The 20,106-nt window shown below is 33.4% G+C and overlaps 1 protein-coding gene across 1 annotated transcript; it reads right to left on the bottom strand.

Moving 5' to 3' along the window:
- Positions 1–11,044: 11,044 nt before the first annotated feature.
- On the bottom strand, positions 11,045–14,283 carry LOC123558326 (G-protein coupled receptor GRL101-like). Its single transcript, XM_045350203.2, has 3 exons — positions 13,279–14,283; positions 12,212–12,741; positions 11,045–11,331 (listed from the first exon to the last, which is right to left on the bottom strand). Exons 1-3 carry the CDS (start codon positions 14,067–14,069, stop codon positions 11,045–11,047), a joined length of 1,608 nt encoding a protein of 535 aa, XP_045206138.2. The 5' UTR covers positions 14,070–14,283.
- Positions 14,284–20,106: the final 5,823 nt, after the last annotated feature.

Below are 20,106 nucleotides of genomic sequence, written 5' to 3'. Positions count from 1 at the left end.
GGTGATAAGGAAAAGAGCTATCGACATTTCCGTGGTGCAGCTATCGCCCGTTTGAAAATGTACATTAGATTATTAGATTATTTTGCGATCATGTACAGGTTACTACATATATTTTGTTGAGTAACGTAATTTGGGTGTAGTGTAGGATAGGTTGATAACATCAATTATTGTAGAAATTTTCATATTTTAAAATTGAATATATCAGCCACTAATCATATACAACAGCGCCACCACTACTGTATAGCGCCACCACTTGGGTGATAGCGCCATCATTTTCAAAAATAGTCGTGTTGTAACTTTTTACTGTATTTTTCGTAATTCTTTGGTGTATGGGAATACGTGTTATTCAATTCTACACGATTTGCATGCGCAGGTATATTTTTGCAGTGTGTCTTATCATCGGAATGGTGTTCGAATACTGGCCGATATGAAAATGTACCACTGTCAGATTCGGGAGAAAAACTCCTGACACCACAATTTGCATATGATTTTAATGAAATTACAGCCAACCGCTAGTTAAAGTGTTGTTACACGGAACTACATTCTCCGATTTTTGAAAAAAAGTTCTATCAATAAAAATATAAGATAAAATATAAATTTTACTCACGTGTTTACATTTTCAAACGGGCGATAGCTGCACCACGGAAATGTCGATAGCTCTTTTCCTTATCACCACAATTTGGTGGTGGCGCTAGCGTTTAGTAGCCGTGTAATGTTATAACTGTTTCCCATTGAGATGGAACATGTACTTTTGTTAGTCTTTTTGCATGCTCGATAGAAGCATGTATGGAATCGCATTCCATTTCAGAATGGCCGCTTTCGAGAAACTTTTGATTTATAATTTTGAGATGGGGATTTCTTGAAGACAGTGAACTAAGCAGCTTGCTACAAACTGATTGCAATTTTGTCCCCAACACGTATCACTGCATAGTGTCACTTCTTCAATACCAGACGTGTTACTTGCAACAGAATTCACATACATGAACACACACGTTCCTACTCTGCATAAGCCTTGTTTCCCTTGCGTCTCATCCTACACATAACATGACCCATTTCCATTCCCAAGATCATAGAATGACAAATTATAACAACACAGTTTTCTCTTGTAATAAAAGTCTCCAATTAAACTGCACGGTGTTGTGAGTACAACCTGGAGGTCAAATGCTGACGCAGAAAATTTTGGATCTTTCCTTGCTCTTTCTTTATCACTTTCTTTCTCTTTTCTGGTCTTTCTTTTCCTTTCTTGGTGTGCGTGATATGTTGTTTTAGTTGCATCATCTAATTTATCTTCCATCTTCAAAGTGTCAAAACTCATAATGATTACAGACCGGACATTGATCTTTCTGTGGGTGAAAAAAGACAAGTTGTACTCTGTACAAAAAATATTTCTGTACACAGCTTCTGAAACACAGCTTCTGTTTTGTTCTTTGCACTTTTCTATATAAAGTAAGTACATTTGCCTTTGCTTAAATCCTGTGTTAAATACTTCCTGTTGAAGTCTTTTCTTGTGTAGTGAGAATCAACAGTTGGAAAGCTTTCGATATGCTTTTTTACAGATGATCTGTGACATTCTTAGGTTTTATTTCCAGGTACTGCTTTCCCTCTCTTGTCATTTCCAACAAATAGCCTCGATGCCTTCTGTTTTACTGCGTTTGCAACTGTTTCTGTGCCGATATCTAGTGTCTTTAGGAAAACGTCTTTGCACACTCTCACCATTTTGTCATCAGCAGTGAAGAAAAAAGAATTTGAAAGAGTTCTTTGTTTTGTTCTCCTTTTTGAAATCTTTTCTGGTCAACAAATAAATTACCTTTTTACCTGTATAATCACCCATTGACCAATATGTTCTGAATATTGACTGTCTTTCATCTTCGTTTATATTCCTGTTGCACTTGAATCTGCACTTAGAGGAATCTTTTGTCTTAACGCTTCTCGCTCTTATTGTCTTCCCAGTTTTACTTGTGTGCTCCTGTCCTTTCGACCGCTGTTCTTTTCTAATATTTGCTTTCCACAAATGTCTGTTAATACTACGTTTACGACTCAAACATTTACGTTTAGGACTTATAATAACCGAGAAATTTCATGGGAGAAAGAGATAGCAGATAGTGCACTGTGGATTGTATGAATGTTATACATGTATTCTGTCAGTGGTAAAAGGTAATAAAATCAGTTATTACCTTTTTCCACAACAGATTCTTCAGCAACTGTCAAATGGAGGGTAATAAGTACACTTACAACCTTTTACCTCTACAAAGTTTGTTAAAAAGAAGTTATCACAAAATACCTCTTTGATTTTTGCCCAAATAAGAACTGAAGTTTACATCCAAATTTTTGCCAGATATAAAGGACACTAAGTACATTTGAAAAATCACAAAATGTCATTTTCGGCCAAAATGGCAGTTATTACCTTTTACCTTTGAACCCTCGATATAGGGATCCTATTCATGAAATACTAGACTAATACTTTATATGTAAGACATCTTATCCAAGAGATACTAGACTTTTGATACTTTATATATAGGGGGTCTTGGCTTAGAGATACTCGACTTTTGATAGTTTATATAGGGGATCTTGGCTTAGAGATACTCGACTTTTGATACTTTATGTATAGGGCTTAGAGATACATGTCTCAAAATTACAGCGGTAACTTTTTGGACGGAAACATGTATTGAGTACTGTCAGCCATATTTAATTAATTTTGGCGGGATATAACTGATTTTCACAGAGACACCACATCTTCTAAAATATTGGAATTTTAACCATTATGGAGTAAGTGCAACTGATAGTTGTAAAAGGATATGTATAAGCGTATGTATTAACTTTTTACATTATATTTGAAGCTGAAGTTTAAAACGTAAATACAAAATTGTCATATGTTTTCATGACAAAGAAAGTTTTATAAACAAGATCTGATGCATAGTTTCTACTTTGTATCCTATTCTTGAATTTTGCAAATGCTATACTGTAAACATATTTCTTTTTGTTTTTGTACTAACAAGATCATTTATTTTGCCATTTATGTAGCAATTGCTACCCTTTCTAGAGAATTACAATTCATCTTAAAATCCTCTGCTTTCGTCCCTTAAAATAATGTCCTCTTTTTCAACAACTGTAATGTTTCTACAGTTGCAACTTTGAGGCAATTTTACAACTGAAACTTTTACTCATTTTTACAGCTGTATTTCATTTGCATATTTCAAACTATTTTACAGCCGTTTTACAGCTGTTTACAAGCTTCCCTTGATAATAATGACGGAAATGGCACATTCCATTTTTATCTGGAGGCAAATCAGTTCAATGCACGTGAGACGAAATGAATTTGATAATTTTATACAATGGCTTCATTCTGCCCACGTTATAGATGAAAACGAAACATAAACAGACATACTAGATGGAGACCTCGTGGATGCCAGGGCCACCGGTTTTGCAGAAAATAAGTATTTTTGCAAATGTAAAGAATTAAAAGATTGTTTGCATTTCTATACCCATTGTGTTTACAACCGTAATACTGGGTATTATTGCGGATTTGTATAAAGAGACATCGTAAAAGAAAGTTTATGATACGACAAGTAATTGCCGAAATCGGAAATGGCTAAATTCTCCTTAACACACCCAGCTATCTTGTCATACTGCATTGACGACACAGACCTTGTTTTTGATGAACTATACGAACAAATATGCAGACATTTATAAAACTATTACTTGCTCAAACGGGCTATCAGTTTGGATAGGTTATAAAAATCTCTGACCTTGACTTCCTATTCCTAGTGAAATTATGCGCTGTGTGGAAGAATCGTCGGTTGTTATTGATGCTATTTCAAGAAATTACTGTCTAAGGCCTTGGTGTATTTTGGCGATGGACGCTCTTTCAAAGAAAATATTTTACCGATACATTCACGCCACCTGGATAACAGATGGCAATGGTGGCTACATAAACCAGAATGGAAACATCGTCTGGTATACAGCTAGCAGGAAAGTCGAATCAGGTCTTAAAACCTGATGAAGTGTAAATCATCTGATAACGGTTATATTAAAGTGCTGAACCTTGGACAATCTGTGTGGATTACATTTTCATGCGGATGGACTTTGTAATACAAATATCTATTCTTATTGTTTCGTTGCAAGGATCTACCAGGCAGAGTCACTGACTACAAATTAATTGATCTTCACCGATGTGGGTTTGAAATCTCACTTGGGGTGTAGAATTCTTCATTTGAGGAAGTCATCCAGCTACCTTATGGAAGGTCGAGGATTCTATCCTCTCCAGAGGTCTTATTCCACCATAAAAAAAACTCGAAAGTCGCCGTATGACCTAAATTGTGCCGGTGTGACTCTAAACCAAACAAAAAAGGTTTCGTTGCAGTCACACTGAAGACGCAGATACACTCTATATGTATTTTCCTTGAATCATAAGCAATTATTCTTATAATGTTACTCTAAAGGTCTTATACCTTCACGTGATATTATACCCGTATGTGTTAGACTGCAGAAAGTAGTTTCCATTTGTGTATAAAACACTAATATGTTGTTTCAAGTATTTCGAGTGTTTAGGATAATACTGTCATTACATTTAACGTATATTTTTTTTTTGAAAACTAATCTATAGTAGTTTTTATATCATACATCACATGATATACTGTTTATAGGCCGAGTACGGTAAAAAGCTAGCCATGGCATACGTTAACACGCTCGGCAAACCCGCCGTTCTGACACCTATGGGTTTTATAATTTATCGGCATTGAAATATAAACGCTCTGTTTAGTTTATCTTTGATGGAAATAATCTCGTGGGTTATTAAAATGTTGTAGATATTTTCTTCACTCAGAAATGTAACGGTAAGTTGTAAATAACAGAGACTTATCATCAGAATAATTATTGTGTTTATGGTTTAACATGTTGGAAAACAACTGATTGCTACCATGTAGCTGTGCCTTACGGTAAACAGATCAGAAAGGTTGACAGAAGATGAAAGTGAAATATTTTTCAAGGCCATTTTGATGTTATCGATACAGAGTATCCTATTTGAAATGTAGCACTGTAATGAAGGTATAGAAGATGTAGCACTGTAATGAAGGTATAGAAGATGTAGCACTGTAATGAAGGTATAGAAGATGTAGCACTGTAATGAAGATATAGAAAATGTAGCACTGTAATGAAGGTATAGAAGATGTAGCACTGTAATGAATGTATAGAAGATGTAGCACTGTAATGAAGGTATAGAAGACCAAGAAGTCAGTATGATTGTTTGCCGTTTCAGGGTACGATATAAATACTGGTTGGGTTGCGTAAAGTTTGTCGCGAGCAAAATGTGTGTAATTTTCTACCGTGTCTGTTCTTTTCTGTGTACTGTTTTAAATCATCGAACATATCTGAAATAAACTAAATTCTGATGTGAGATATTTGAATGAAACCAAATAAAACTAATGCTTAAAATTAGTGATAAAAGCTATTTTGTATATCTCATCTTTGCTTTAGATTTGAATTGTAAAACTGTTGTGATGACCTTATAGTGTTTGTTGCTATAACTTGTATGTGCTTGCAGTTGGCAGAGCGCCTGAGAGTATTTTGGTCTTCTAAACTTTTGTCAAAATTCTACAACGTAAATATTCTAATGGGAAAAAAGAGAACGAAAAGATGTGAAAACAATATATATCACGCTAAAGGTAAAGGATTTAATTCAAACATACAGATTGAATAAACAGACAATGAATATAACAAATAAAAGACTACAATCTGATCGACGTCTGTAACAACTTTTCTTCAGGGTGTCGTTTTAAAATGTAAGACAGTACTATAGATAATATTATTATAATTCAACAGAACTTTGAGGATGGTAATAAAATCATAATAGATTTTCAATTTTGAATATATCATTAATTAAAGATTTTGTGAAATTAATTCAGTTGCAGATTTTGGCCACTTTGCGCGGTTGAAAATTCTCATTTTGGCTTTATTTGCAGATGGATATTTTAGTTAGCAGGAAAGAAATATTTCCATGCAAAATTTTGTAATATTTCTGACTAAATGTTTTCAAAATGTTGCCTGATTTTACAGTAGGACAACATTTTTGGCCGTAAAATTGAAATTACTAAAAATATTTCCAACATTTGTATGAAATCTTACTACTCCCCACGACGACTCTGAGAATAATGTATAGTTTTTACTGAATCTTATAGCCGTAGTTCAAAAAACTTTGGCAAGAAATAGGCGGACCAAGCAGCAGACATATTTTATCGTACGAACAATTACATTAATAATAATAATAATAATAATAATAATAATAATACTTGTAATTGTAATTTTATGAAAGAAATACAAATATTAGAAAAACAAAAGCGCTCTACATCAATTGTCATTAACATCCATTTCGAAAGATATATAATTAATGATAAACAAAAGATATAATTGCACTTGTTTGAGACATTGACTACAGTTGAGATATAAATATTATAAATATTAAGACAAATATTAAAATACCAACTACCAATTACTTTAAAAGGAATCAAACATAACTGTAATCCTGCAATGTAGATTCAAATAGAAACAAAATAAAGAAAATGTCCATTACAAAAGATATGAAAAAAGTTACAACAAACTCTAACAAAAGGATTGTTATGCACACCACCTACAAAAGAATACAACTCACAAAATGGTAAAAACACAGATAAAGAAAAATCTTCAAAGTAATTCTTTTGATCACCGCCTACAAATGAGATAAAACAAAAAGTAAAAAAAAAATCACTATCGCGGCAAATGTTTTAACTGCCTACGATAATAAGAAATAGTAAAATATACAATGTTACTTTAGTAGACGGCAAACTGTTTTTCACAAATTGTATTCAACGAATCCTAGGATTAAAATACCAAGTAAGTCGTCTGCATTCTCTCTCTGTGGTTCTACTTGCGCTTTGCAATAAGTCGACGAAGTAGAATTCCAAATTGATAAATGTTGTCATACTTCTTCCTTTCATCGTTTGTTATCGATATCTTCCAGCCAAGTATGAACTGCACCTTGTGTTCCTAAAATTATGAGATACGTATATTTCTTTATATACAGAATACAATTCTTAAAGATATACAATAAGTGAAACAAACGATATTTACCGAGCACACTACATAGAATATTTAGGCGGATCCAGGCAGCTGCACGTGTACAATTATTGTATAGTATATATGGCGATTGAGTATTAATGCACTGAATATTTAGTTTGAAATAAAAACTGCATTATCATTTCAAAATAATCCCCTAAAAGACATGGACAATCAATTTTTTTCAGTATACATTGAAAATCTATTGATTTTGAATATGTAAATCGAATGAGTTGTCCGTGGAATGAACTAGTTGCATAATATATGCAGTACAATCGTTCGATTTAGAGCAGTTTCAAAGAAGAAATATCGCCTTTAATGCCGTGTCAGTATGAAAATATTCATCAATGAGCAGGAACACATAAAAGACCCGTAAGACAACTTTCAGGTTCAAAGGTCAAATTTCATTGCAATTTTCGGCAAATCCTTGCCTTTAGCAATACATACAAAACATAATATACACATAACTTGAAATTTGACATACATACAAATCACATATATAATGCAATAACAGTATTATTGTAATATTACGATTCTAAAATTGTTCCTATAACACCAAATCTTAATGCAAATGCTTTATCTATAAATTTCAGGTAGGAGAGATACCCTTTCGGGGAAATAATACATATATCAGTGGTATAACGGTGGTCAGTAAACCATCCAGTCTTCTTTGAAAATGAGTTAGTAATCATTTGTTCTCAGCAAATAACCAACAATTTCCTCACATATATAATATGTTGTGGAGGAAAGACTTAAATATACTGTCATCTACCATATTGTCAGAGATAAAATAAGGATAGCATTTGGATCAAACCTGTGACGCGTGACTCCGTTCATGTAAGCTAACTGGAAAGAGTCCAACTAATAAGGTTATTGGATGTGATCAATAAATGAGAGTTTGACTAACATGGCAACCAGTTTTGAAACATTTCTTTTTGAAGTTATAGGTCTAAAAATATATACTAGTACACTGTGTATGCATTTTGAATATGTCATATTATTATTAAGGTGTCCGTTCGAACTTCACGAGAATAATATATTGATATTAGTGGGTCGACATCCGAAGGAATAGCCTTAGATTGTTTATGGGTCGGAGCGCGTGGTTATAATTGACGCAATTACAATCTTCTTACTGAGATTAGAATATTGCCAATTAATGCAAAATGGAGTTTGCAGTGAAGCAAGTCATTGACAAAATTACACACTTGCAAAATATCGTAATATGCAGTCAAGTTCAGTTATTTGTAGCTTGCAATTATCCAAAGTGAAGCGTCCGAAAAGTAGTTAATTATAATTGATTATTCGTGAAGCAGAGAAATATATAATTTGATAGATGCATGCCTATTGCAATTATTTACGGAGAACAAAATAATACCTTATTCTTGTTTATTTTGACGTAGGTGGTTTCTTCTGAAAGCTGCTCTATTCCTAGCGATGATTCGTGAAGCAGGCTTATATATTTTGACAGCCGCATGCTTATCGTAAGGACAGTAATAGTAGGAATTATTTCGTTATAAAGCAGATCTTTAACGGTTCTAGCTTGACCAATTCTTCCCAAGTCGCCTTTCATCCGAATATATCGACAAAAATCCATGTGTTGTAAAATTGCGGAGCCTAACTCTGGAGATAATGTGTTATCAATATGTAGGAGCGTATATATATCTGCATATGTTCAAGTAGATTACACTTGTAAATATTATCTTACACACCATTAATTTCTATATCTGACGTACCATTGTATGATAATTCTGTATTCACATAATATGATCATCAGAATGTAATTTTAGAGATTATCCCCGATTACAATTGTATTTATTAGTATATAGCTTATGCGTATTGATCTAATAGCTGTACTAGAAATACAAATGTATTATGATTCATTATGTAATCAGAGGTCAAAAGTTGTGGCTACATGACTGATCTATATCTTAGTTGTCGGTCAATATTCCTAAAATATTCTTGTAGGTAGGCCTAAACATTTGTTTCCCGTTATTTCAAAGACAACATACAAACAACATTGACGGATAAAATTTCAAAATAAGAAACAGTACTTTACTTTGTTTACTCTATTGTTTTCGTTCTTTTTTTTTTTTTTGTAAAGGAGGCATATTAGTAATAAGAATATTGCAAACACAAATATGCTGATCGCTGGACAAATGAATGTAACATAAATATTTTTTCAAATAAACATAATAATTTTCTAGCTAGATCATTTTTATTTTCAGCAGAGTATATCTGGTTGTCATAACTTCAAGAAAAACATTGAAAAATAATTTTTGATATCATTCAATCAAACATTTATGACAGGCTTACTGGTTGATAATCAAACATGTTTACCGATTGGTCACAGAAGAAGTATATATACTTACTTGCTCTTTTGAAGTAGACTTTATTTGTTGACAATATTTTACCCTCCAAGACCGAGTTTCTCAAAACGTTATTTACGGATTCAGTTGGTCACTACAGTTTTGTACAATATGTTTCACTTTACCTAATTAATGATGTGAATGTGAATTTGTATCAATGTATGACGTACAGTTACACACTGTACAAACTATACATTGGTTTATATTAAAATCGTCACCTTTCCTAAGCCAATATATGAGCCATCTGAATGCAATATATTACCTTTTTGGATCTCAATTCTATCCTGCTCCTCAGTACTTGGATTAAATTTCTGCAATGAAACAAAGTAGTTTTCAAATTGGTCAAAAGAATGTGATTTGTGTGGCGAATGTTCATCTGGATGGGCACTGGAGTTGCTAGTCATCATACATGTAACTATTTAGTCATATAGGTTAGGAAAGTTACCGTGTGTATTTTAGCTGTATAGCTAACTGGAAAGTATATCAAGTGCTGCAGTATCTGACAATAAATTCATGTTCTAACTTTAACAACTGAAACATTGAAAGTATAATATCTTATTACTCATGTCGGATGCTTAATGCAATTAGATATTTTACATATTAAGAACGATATATTCATCAAAAGGGCTAACTTATCAAATATTATTCTCATTGATGTTGTGACACGGTATGGCATATACAGTTGTAAAGTTTTGTACAGCATTTATTGTTGGTTATATAATATATGTTTTGTCGCCATTCAGTATAAATTTCATGGAATACATAAGCTTATATTAGACTAAGTATAATAATCTCATCATAAGAAAAAAGATAAATGCAATTATTCTATATCTATTTTATATATCCAATCGTGAACGTTTATTTGCATCACCTGACAGTACAATATACTACCGTATTGAACGCACGTGCGTACAAAAAGTCCTGTATGTTTTCCGTATTTGGACCGTCCAACAGTCCCATGTTAAAGATACGATAAAGCTCGAAACGCGTGAAAATGTTCCGGAAGTAAGCACTCTGTGTAGAGCGTTTGAAAATACAGAAAATACAGAAATACAATATTCAGTGAATCATTTTTAATTTAAACTACAATAAAACAGATATATAATAAAAGGTTATTTATCAGTGTACTGTACAATGTGATATATATTTGGATTCGTACCCAGTTGAGAAAACCATATTGGACGAGCCGCTAGGCGTCCAAATATGTCTCCGTATTGTACAGAACAATGTTAAATAACCTAATAATATTGAAGTTAGGCCGAAAAGCTGTTTTGATCAGTATATAATTATGTGTTTATAAAGGTTACCGAATGCAGCGAAAAGAATTATAATGTGTAAAATATGTTTAATTATTATAAAAAAATAAAAAACATTATATCGTTAACGTCTCAACTACAAAGTTTTTATGACCAAAATGGTGCTATTACATCTGACATATTATTTTACATGTAGGCATATTATAATCGAAATGTTATACAGCAGAATGGTGTATTACTTTATCTAGATATATCTGTTATACGCCGTACGTAATAAGTCACTTATATTTAGCTTCATGCTCTCTGTGGAAATATTTCACGGAGGTTTCGTTTCTTTTACATAGATATAGGAGTGATGCAAGGATTTAAGTATATGACGCTTGTTAATCTTGCAAATTCTTTCGGTGTCGGGCAATGATTATTTTCCTTAGCTTTTAAAGTGTCTGTGCATAACGATAGCCTTTTATGTAAGGTAGAAAATGTAAAACGCATTACATCTTTTCCAATAATCGCAGTGAAAGTGTACAAAACCGGATTCAGTGCCGAATTTAAGGGTAAGATGAAGACAGCAGTCCAAGCGTAAATCTCTCCAGGAATAGGATGTCCACCCAATGCTATTATTCCTGTAAAACAAATACCAATTTTAAGCCTTTTTAAGTGATATATTTTTAACCCTTTTTATAAAATACGGAGATTTGTATTGTTCATTTTTATACTTCGGAAGAACATTAAATGTATCATTTACGAACACATTTATTTTAAACCGAACATGTGCATATATCTTTTCGCGTTCTTAAAAAACCCAGGAGAGAATATTTTTTTATTCTTTGTTTCCAAGATATATACATGGAAAATTGAGATTTCATAGTTAATACCTTGTCGTTACGGTTATTATCTGACATTTAATTTAATGAGACACGGACCGTGATGTTTAATTTCTTTAAAAACGGATTAATAAATGTATAACATTGTATTGCATTTTTTGTATGTCTACGTAAGCGGGAACCAAATGGTTTTAATGTACTGTAGGATTGTTATTCAAATGTGTTTTAGAGACAACATCATCACAATTTAAATTAAAATAACTATGTCACTCATGAAGTGAAAGTCTAAGAAACATTCTACCATTGTTTATATGACAACATAATATAGATTTATTGTTTGCCCGCCGGTACATAACTGAAATACTGTTGAAAAAAGGCGATAAAGCCAAAACAAACATTTAACCACCTCGGTAGCCAAGTGGTAGAGCTCCCACTTTGCAGCAGATTGTGAGTTCGATCCATGATCGAGTCATACAAAAGACATATAAAATGCTACTAGAACGCTACTAGCTTGACGAACTGCGTTAAGAGGATAATACTGGACAGCCTGGTGTATATAATACGGAGGTGCTCAAAGCAATATATGAAAAAGTTCCATCACATCAAAAAGTTTACACTGGTCCACGAAGGACTGAAATGATAGCATTAGAAAATTGTTCTTAAAAATAAACAACTTTACCCATTACTCCAATGGGAAACCAACACATAAAGTCTGTTGTTGCAACAAGGATCAGATTTCTGGCGACTTTTAGATCCCTTTTCCTTGACATTTGAGTTTTCTTTAAGCCACTGGTAGCTTTACGCATCTCCAAAAAAATGGACAATTGCCCCACAGCCACAAGGCAAAAGGTGCAAAAATTTAAGCAAACAAATATAGCCACAGAGTATATCCAGCCAGGAGGTTTGTCCCTTGTTAAAGGTAGCGCAATACACACGCCGGATCTGGAGTAGAACTTGTTCATGAAGTAACCGGTGTAAAACAAAGGTATCAATGCTAGTGTAAAAGCAATAATCCATGACGTAAGGCAACATATATATGCTTTATTTGGTCCAAATCTGACTGTACCGAACGGATACTTAATAACCAACAATCTATCTAAAGTTATAAGGCAAAGAAAAAGGACACTGGCTTCAGAAGAAACAGTTGACAATACACCAGCTAGAACACACCATTTACTATTTCTCCACTGCTCATCTTCGTATATATACCTGCAAAATGCAAAGCAGTCCTGTGAGAAATGAATATCAAAACAATTTTTTTACTTTCGGTTGTGCACATCGCTAGAACAAAGAAAGTCTTTGGCTTAATTTCAAATACGTTTATGACGTCTACAATTTGATGTACTGTTAAACCGTAGCAAGTTTTTGAGAATTAATGAAAATGATATTACAAAGTAAAATGAATCTGCTTGGCACCACTTGATTTCCACTTAACTCATTTGCATGCATTATGTTTCCGTACTGCCGCCGAGACCATTTATGTGCTTTTTATGAATAAATATAATTCCCTTTCTTTTTCAGTGGATAATTAGATATTTCTTACTCCCAATTTTATAAAACATTTATTTATTTTCTGGTGGTCATCAATACTCTGTACAGTATTATATGTTCCCACTGTAATCAAGATCATTTATTTTATTTTTATTGACATCGATGTTATTTACTGCTATGTTGGCGTAGCCATACATAATATTCATCCTTAGTTTGACGTTGCCATAGATACCAGTTACCTTTTCATCAACATACCTGCCACGGAACAGCGAATCAGCTATCGCTATCATAATAAGGTACACTCCCATAAGAAAATCTGCTACAGCCAGATTCGTAACAAATATACCATATCCTATCTTCAGCCTTTCGCGGTCATACACCAGACGAAACAAAACCGAGCCGAGATTTCCAAACAAGGCCGCTAATCCCACGAGCCATAAAACTGCCTGAAGAACGGGATTTCTCATAAGGTCCCCACAGGATGAAAACTCGTCTTTCGAAGGGTAACAACTACTTTCTAGAAGGTAGCATGGACGTATACAGCAGAATTTAAATGCAGGCGTTCTAAGTTCTCGAAGAGACGTTATTTCGCTAAAAATAAACTTGTTAAATGTTAATATATTATTACCGTCGATGTTTATTTTTAGTACAGAAGTGTTACTGAAGGCGTAATTCTCAATCTCTTCAATTTGATTGTACTGAATATCAATAGCTTGTAAATTCAAATTGGAGAAGGTATACGCTGAAATACGTTTTAGTTTCGTACGTGTTATGCGTAAACTTCTAATATTTTCCAGTCCATGGAAGGCTGTCGCTGAAATAACCTCAAGATCAAAGTTTCCGTCTAGGTTTAGAAAGCGGAGGTGCTTCAAACTGCTGAACAACTGCTCTGGTAAAGTATGGATTCTATTGTATCCAATATCAAGAGAATCAAGATTGTATAAATAAAAGAAAACATTTTTCCTGATATCTCTTATCTCACTATGGGATATATTGAAATTTATCAAAAATGGAAAACTTAGGACGCCAGTTAATAACACATCCATAATCCCTGGATTTCGGCTGAAGTCTGCGCTCTTTGTGTTCTTTGATAAAGTAAAAACTTCGTTGCTATTTAAGTTAGCGGCTCGGCAATCAATAGAATATCCAACACATGTACAGTTAACAGGACAGACAACGTCGCACAATTTTTCGTCATCTTTGTTTCTACATTGTGTAATTCCGTCACACACTTGTTCAAATGGTATACATTGTCTACTCCATAAACACCTATACCATCCTGAGCAGGGAACTGTATGTTGAGCTGAAAATATATATACTGCATATTTGTATTTGAACGTAATAGCAGATAATTTCATAATTATGCTCAAATAGTGTGTGATATAGGCTGTAATAACAGACTGAAGGATTCATTTTACATTCCGTCGCCGTATTCTTAAAGTCATTTGATAGTACTTTTCCACTTTTCAAAACAAAAGGTTTCCAAAATTCAAATTTGAATATTTTCTTTTATTTCTGGACAAAAATGACTATGCTTAGCAGTAAACTATCAGTGTCTTTACGTTTTTATAATCTTCCATATTAAATTTTCATAAATATTATGTACCTTTTGTTTACTTTCAATTTACCGTTTTACACATTTTTATCACATTTTGATTTTTTAATAACGTTATACTTTCAAATGGAACAGTTTAACAATTGCTACAACATGCTATAAGTTTCAAGGTAGAACTAGGAAGTTCTAACGCAATGACTAACAATTTGCAGTTAGACCGTTAATTGATATAATAGAGGACATTTAAATGCATCAGATAGAAAATTGTAATATAAACATAGAGTAATGTATACATTCAGAACAATTTGATAATTCATCAAAGAATGTTGATCACGTGTTCATTTACTTATTAATAAATTTGGCTCAATTTTTATTGTAATATGTACAGAAAGTTAGTCATAAGCACACTCAGTTTTGTTTTTATATAAAAGTTTAAAATACCTTTCCTAGAGTTATAACAGGCTTATGTTCTTTCTAAACAAAATATATCTACCTTCACAAAGTTCTGGGAATCTTTTGTACCCTATAGAATATAACGCATTCCATCCAATGATCCGAACGTCTTTCACAAACGCATACAGACTGTCTTGGTTGACCATTTCTTTCCTAAATGTGAAATTCATAACAATACGATATGTGAGAAAATCAGGCGTTGAGAGATTTGTAAACATCAATTCCGCCACTTTAGATGACTCTACGCTATCTTCTATAAAGATAACACTTTTCAACTCGTTCTTTGTGAATCGTAAGTTTTCCAGCAAGTTCCTAGCCATTGATTTATATCTGCAGTCTAATGTTCGTTTTCCCTTAGAGAAAGGTTCGATCCGTTCATCTCTTATACTCAGTAAACTATGTTCAATATGAATATCTTTTGACGGTGTCTGTGTCTTAAAATGTAGAAGCCGAATGACGCTGCTTGAAGTGTAGAACTGTTCTGCCAGTCTAAGAGCTGCAATTTTACTTCCTGTTTGATATCCAGTGTCTTCAACAAAAATCAACACTTCCCTGTCTACGTCTGTGCAAGCTTTAACAAGAAAAGAGTAGACTACACTAGCTATTATATACATATCAAAATGCGCAGAAGCTTGTTTATAGGTCCTAAATAACTCTCAAGAATTTTATATATGCTTTGTTTTGTTTTAATGTCTGGCCAACGCAGTAATTAGCCATACGGCGTGTGTCCATCTTTTTATGATGAAGGAAGACCCCAGTTGCCCCAAGTATTGTCTTAGATACGGGAGAGCACCTTGGCAGAACCATTAGCATTTTGCTAGCGAGTTTAAAAGGTTTCTCATAATATAAAAGAATTTTACAATCCATGAAGTTTTTAATCCACATGGTAGGGAATGGGGCCTGTGGTTTAATGTCAGCGATCTTAAACATCCATCAACAATATGCTAGTTGTAGCTTCTTTAGGCTAGCCTAAGTTTTAACCTAATGTTAAAGAAACATCATGTACGCAAAAAAAACATATTTCAAAGTAAACACCATGTTGCATGACTAACTAGATGTTTCTAATTGATCTGTCTATTTAATATTTTCTCACGGAACATGACTTTATCATATACTTTTGTCATACTGTTATCATTTTTACAATCTCGTATGTTGAAAAAAACACTAGAAATGTCCATTATATCATAACTTACCAAATACATCATTTTGAAAGATGTTCACATGCAGTCTTTTGCATCCGGCATTTCATTGGAGGATCATTAATTTTAATTTATGAAAACATTACGTTTTATACGTTTTACGTACAGTCTCTACAAACAAGTACTTTTGCTGACACGAAATGAACAGGTTATACTTACTACATCCTTGCTCTTCTTCTCCGCCTGGACATTGTTTAATACCATCGCAAACAAATCTACGCGGAATACAGTAGCTTTCTGGACATTTCACCATATGCTGTGGACATTTATAGTTACCTTTAACAATAGATTTTTTTGACTGAGAAAAATACCACATGGTATTTTAAATTTAAGAGAAATTAATAAAGTTAAATGACAATTTCTTTAATATATATGCACACAAGTATTGAAAAGAAAACCACAATGGCATAAGCAAGTTCACATGTAGTGCAAAAATGTAATAAACATCGTACTATCAAAACAAAATACTATCAAGTAACACTTCACTAACCTTTTGCGAATTTAACATGGAATACAAATGCAATGAAAATCTGAAAGTAGTTTTAGAGAAAGCAACAAAAAATGTACCAACTAAACATTTCTATGATATGAAGCTATAATTGAATTTGACACGCCATATCATACCTTAGTATGATATTTGGACGATCATAAATGATATAAAAATGTATCTTGGTGCCTGAAAAGTCAATAAATTGCAAACAATAATATAATTCTCGCGTAGTTTGATAAAATAACCAAATAGAGAGCAAACGGGAGAACAAAAGGTAAAAGAATTGGTACCTTATTGGGGATTTATGGAAAACTGAATTATTTAGTCTCCTTTACGATATGCCATTCTTCAACTTGGCTTGACAAAATGTATCAATTGATGATGTAAAGCCCATATAATAATAGCAGGGAAGGTATATAACAGATACGAAAAATCGAATGAAACTATTAGAACATTAAATCTGATTGTGACCTTTTACGATTGAAGTATGAATCTTACATGCTGAATGTTTGTGCCAAGTTGTTTTAATGTTTATTGATAAAGTTTAATTAATTTGTTGTAAACTTCAGGCAATACTTATTATTCAAGAAGAACCCGGGCAAAAATAAGCTATATTTAACGTGATACGGTGGGCATATTACTGTAAAAGGTTCGTTGGACAGAGCATAGAATAATGATGTAAGATGTAGACTCCTTTGATTTGGCGAAATACAGCACTTACAATAATGTCTGTCAACTGCCGATTGTAATCCTTTTGTGAATTGTGTTAAGGCCTAATTCACACCGACAAACCTTAAAAAACACATACAAGAAGTTTAAGACTGAAAACAAAATGGAGATAGGGTTTGAAAATACCTTGAAAATGTGTTGAAACCATTGCGAGAAAAATCATGAAATGAAAATGATTTTGAAAACTGTCAGCTAATATTGTGGGGCCCAGGTGACCATGGTTGTTGGACACAAGAATAGTAATATGATACTCTGTTATGATTCGAATCCGGTCTTAAGGCTTATCCGAATTTGTGCAACTTGAAATGTTATTATCGAATTATTTTTAGCTTACGGTGTTAACACGCTGTTTCTATATAATTTACCTGATGAACAACGTACATACAGAAGAACATATTGTCATTTTTAACGCTAGGTATCTCTGTCAGGTCATTTGATAAATATTCATAACTTTTTTGCGGGTACAGTGGCTGGAAATGTTGGAGTTTACGACATTCCATCTTTGAGCAACCCCTTCCGGTGGTCGATAAAACTTACAGATCAGGCCAGAAACTATGAATTTTAATACAAATAATTATTTTTGTCTTGCATGTGTTTAAAAAATTTATTTTAGGTACCGAACAAGTTATTTGGAGGTAGGATCGACCCCGAAATACTTGCGAAGCAGGTGCGCTGACAATTTGACGATAGCAATGGCGGAAGAGCGGAGACCTTGAGTTCCAGCAATTCTGACCGGCTTTCCTGCAAATCCAGCATCGCAAGATATATAACGAAAAGCGCGGCTTGGATCTACCATTTCCACGCTTTGGAATCATTCTTACAACTCTGTAAATTAGATTTTGTGATTTTCTAAGCTTTTTTTACGCTAGTACTAGGACAGGAGCATTTCGAAAGCGAAAATAAGGATGGCGTTCGATGTTTGGATTCAAGTTGGAGTTTCCGGAGTTCAGTTAAGTTATTTCTTGTTTTGAATTTCTATTTTCTATTTTTTTAACACCGTGTACAAGAACATGGCGGACGATGATAATTTATCCTGAAGATTGATGACAGTTCTTGGACTACAGCGGTGTGTGATGCGGTCAGCCAATCAGAATGCTCAGCGTCGATGACGTTTGTTTTTGTTTATGTTTTGCACATGTTCTTCTTTCGTTTTGACGGATAGACAGAAGGAAATGCTGTGATGGTCCTTGGAGTACTGTCAGCTGCCGATCGTTACGAAAACGTGTTACTTCAATGGTTTTTACAGTTCTGTTTATTATTCTGAGTTGCTGATGTTGACTGATTCATGAATTAACTTGATGTACAGAAATGATTATCTAACTATACATAAAAGATGAAAGTTTAGCCTAACTGATGTTTTTATCTTTATGAATTGGGCGATATGCGGGTTATGCTCGTGTCCTACCCTTTTCATTTTCATCAAGTGCTGCATTATATTTGAGGAACTTTCGGTTTATTTAGAAGATGCTGAATTTCAAGATACATATTTAATACTTATTTCCGCATGAAACTTTGCATGTATTTTATTTACATGGGCAATGGTATATGAGTGTCTCACTCATCTCACTCTCATATTTGCAGTTTGCACAGCTTAGATGAGTAATTAATGCTCATCTTTGTGCCTCCTTATGTCCATGATTGAGGACCTAGATCCTGACCAGTCTTTTAAAAGTTCTGGTAGAACAAAGGGGTACAGAACAGAACAGAACAGTAAGAACAGTACAGATATAAATAAGATTTATGAATTTTACATGTACATTTATTTTCTAGAGTATTTTTCAATTATATTGTTGAAACTTATCAGATATGGCTTGTACTTCATCCCTCATGTCTCTCATTCTTTAGGTGGTATATTATATGTATATCGGGGATTTAGGGTACGGCTCCTTAGGTAATATTGCTTAAGTAGCCTTGCATGAACTAGGATTTGAACCGCACATTTTTTTAATGTTGTTTTTAAGTTCATCGTCCCTGTACCCCGACAATATATCACTTATACTAAGTAATTCATGATATTATCTGTTTGTATTGTACGGTAAAACGACCGAACTATGGGTTTCAGGAGGCCATTAAATTTAGAGGCGAAAATGGCACAAAATGCATAGCTAGTGAGACCTTTCTCGTATTATCTGCAACTGACTGATCGATTTGATAGCATGAGACTTACACGTAAAAAATGTGCTAATAAAGGCGCATCATAACCGTTTATTGTTCTCGCATGTTTGAGCTTAATTTAGGTGGATGGATAGATGACCTTTTACGTTTTGAATGGCTTCCGATACCTCAGGAAATTCTTACATCCGTGTGCCTCTAAAGAACTAGGGAAATAGACCCGAGTATTCATTTGTTGAACACAATTATTACACATCATGGAAATTAACATATTAAATAAGCATCAGAATAGAAATGCCTATACATATAGACTAAGAAAAACAGCATTTTAATATAACATTGCCTTTTGTATACAGTCGTTGCTTTATTGTCACCTTTGTTAAGTCTTCATAAAATAAGACTATGTTGAACACATGTTTTGGCCAGACATGTTGTTCTAAACATATAAATTTGTATACACTAATAAAAGGAATACAACTACATCAACGTTCTCTTTTTGTAATGATGGATTGGGTAACAAAAGATTACAATTTTAGAACAAAATT

Source organism: Mercenaria mercenaria, chromosome 5 (genome assembly GCF_021730395.1).
Source record: "Mercenaria mercenaria strain notata chromosome 5, MADL_Memer_1, whole genome shotgun sequence".
NCBI classification, from domain to species: Eukaryota; Metazoa; Mollusca; class Bivalvia; order Venerida; family Veneridae; genus Mercenaria; species Mercenaria mercenaria.
The sequence above is the reverse complement of the archived record's forward strand: the minus strand, read 5'-3'. Positions and strand labels throughout refer to the sequence as shown.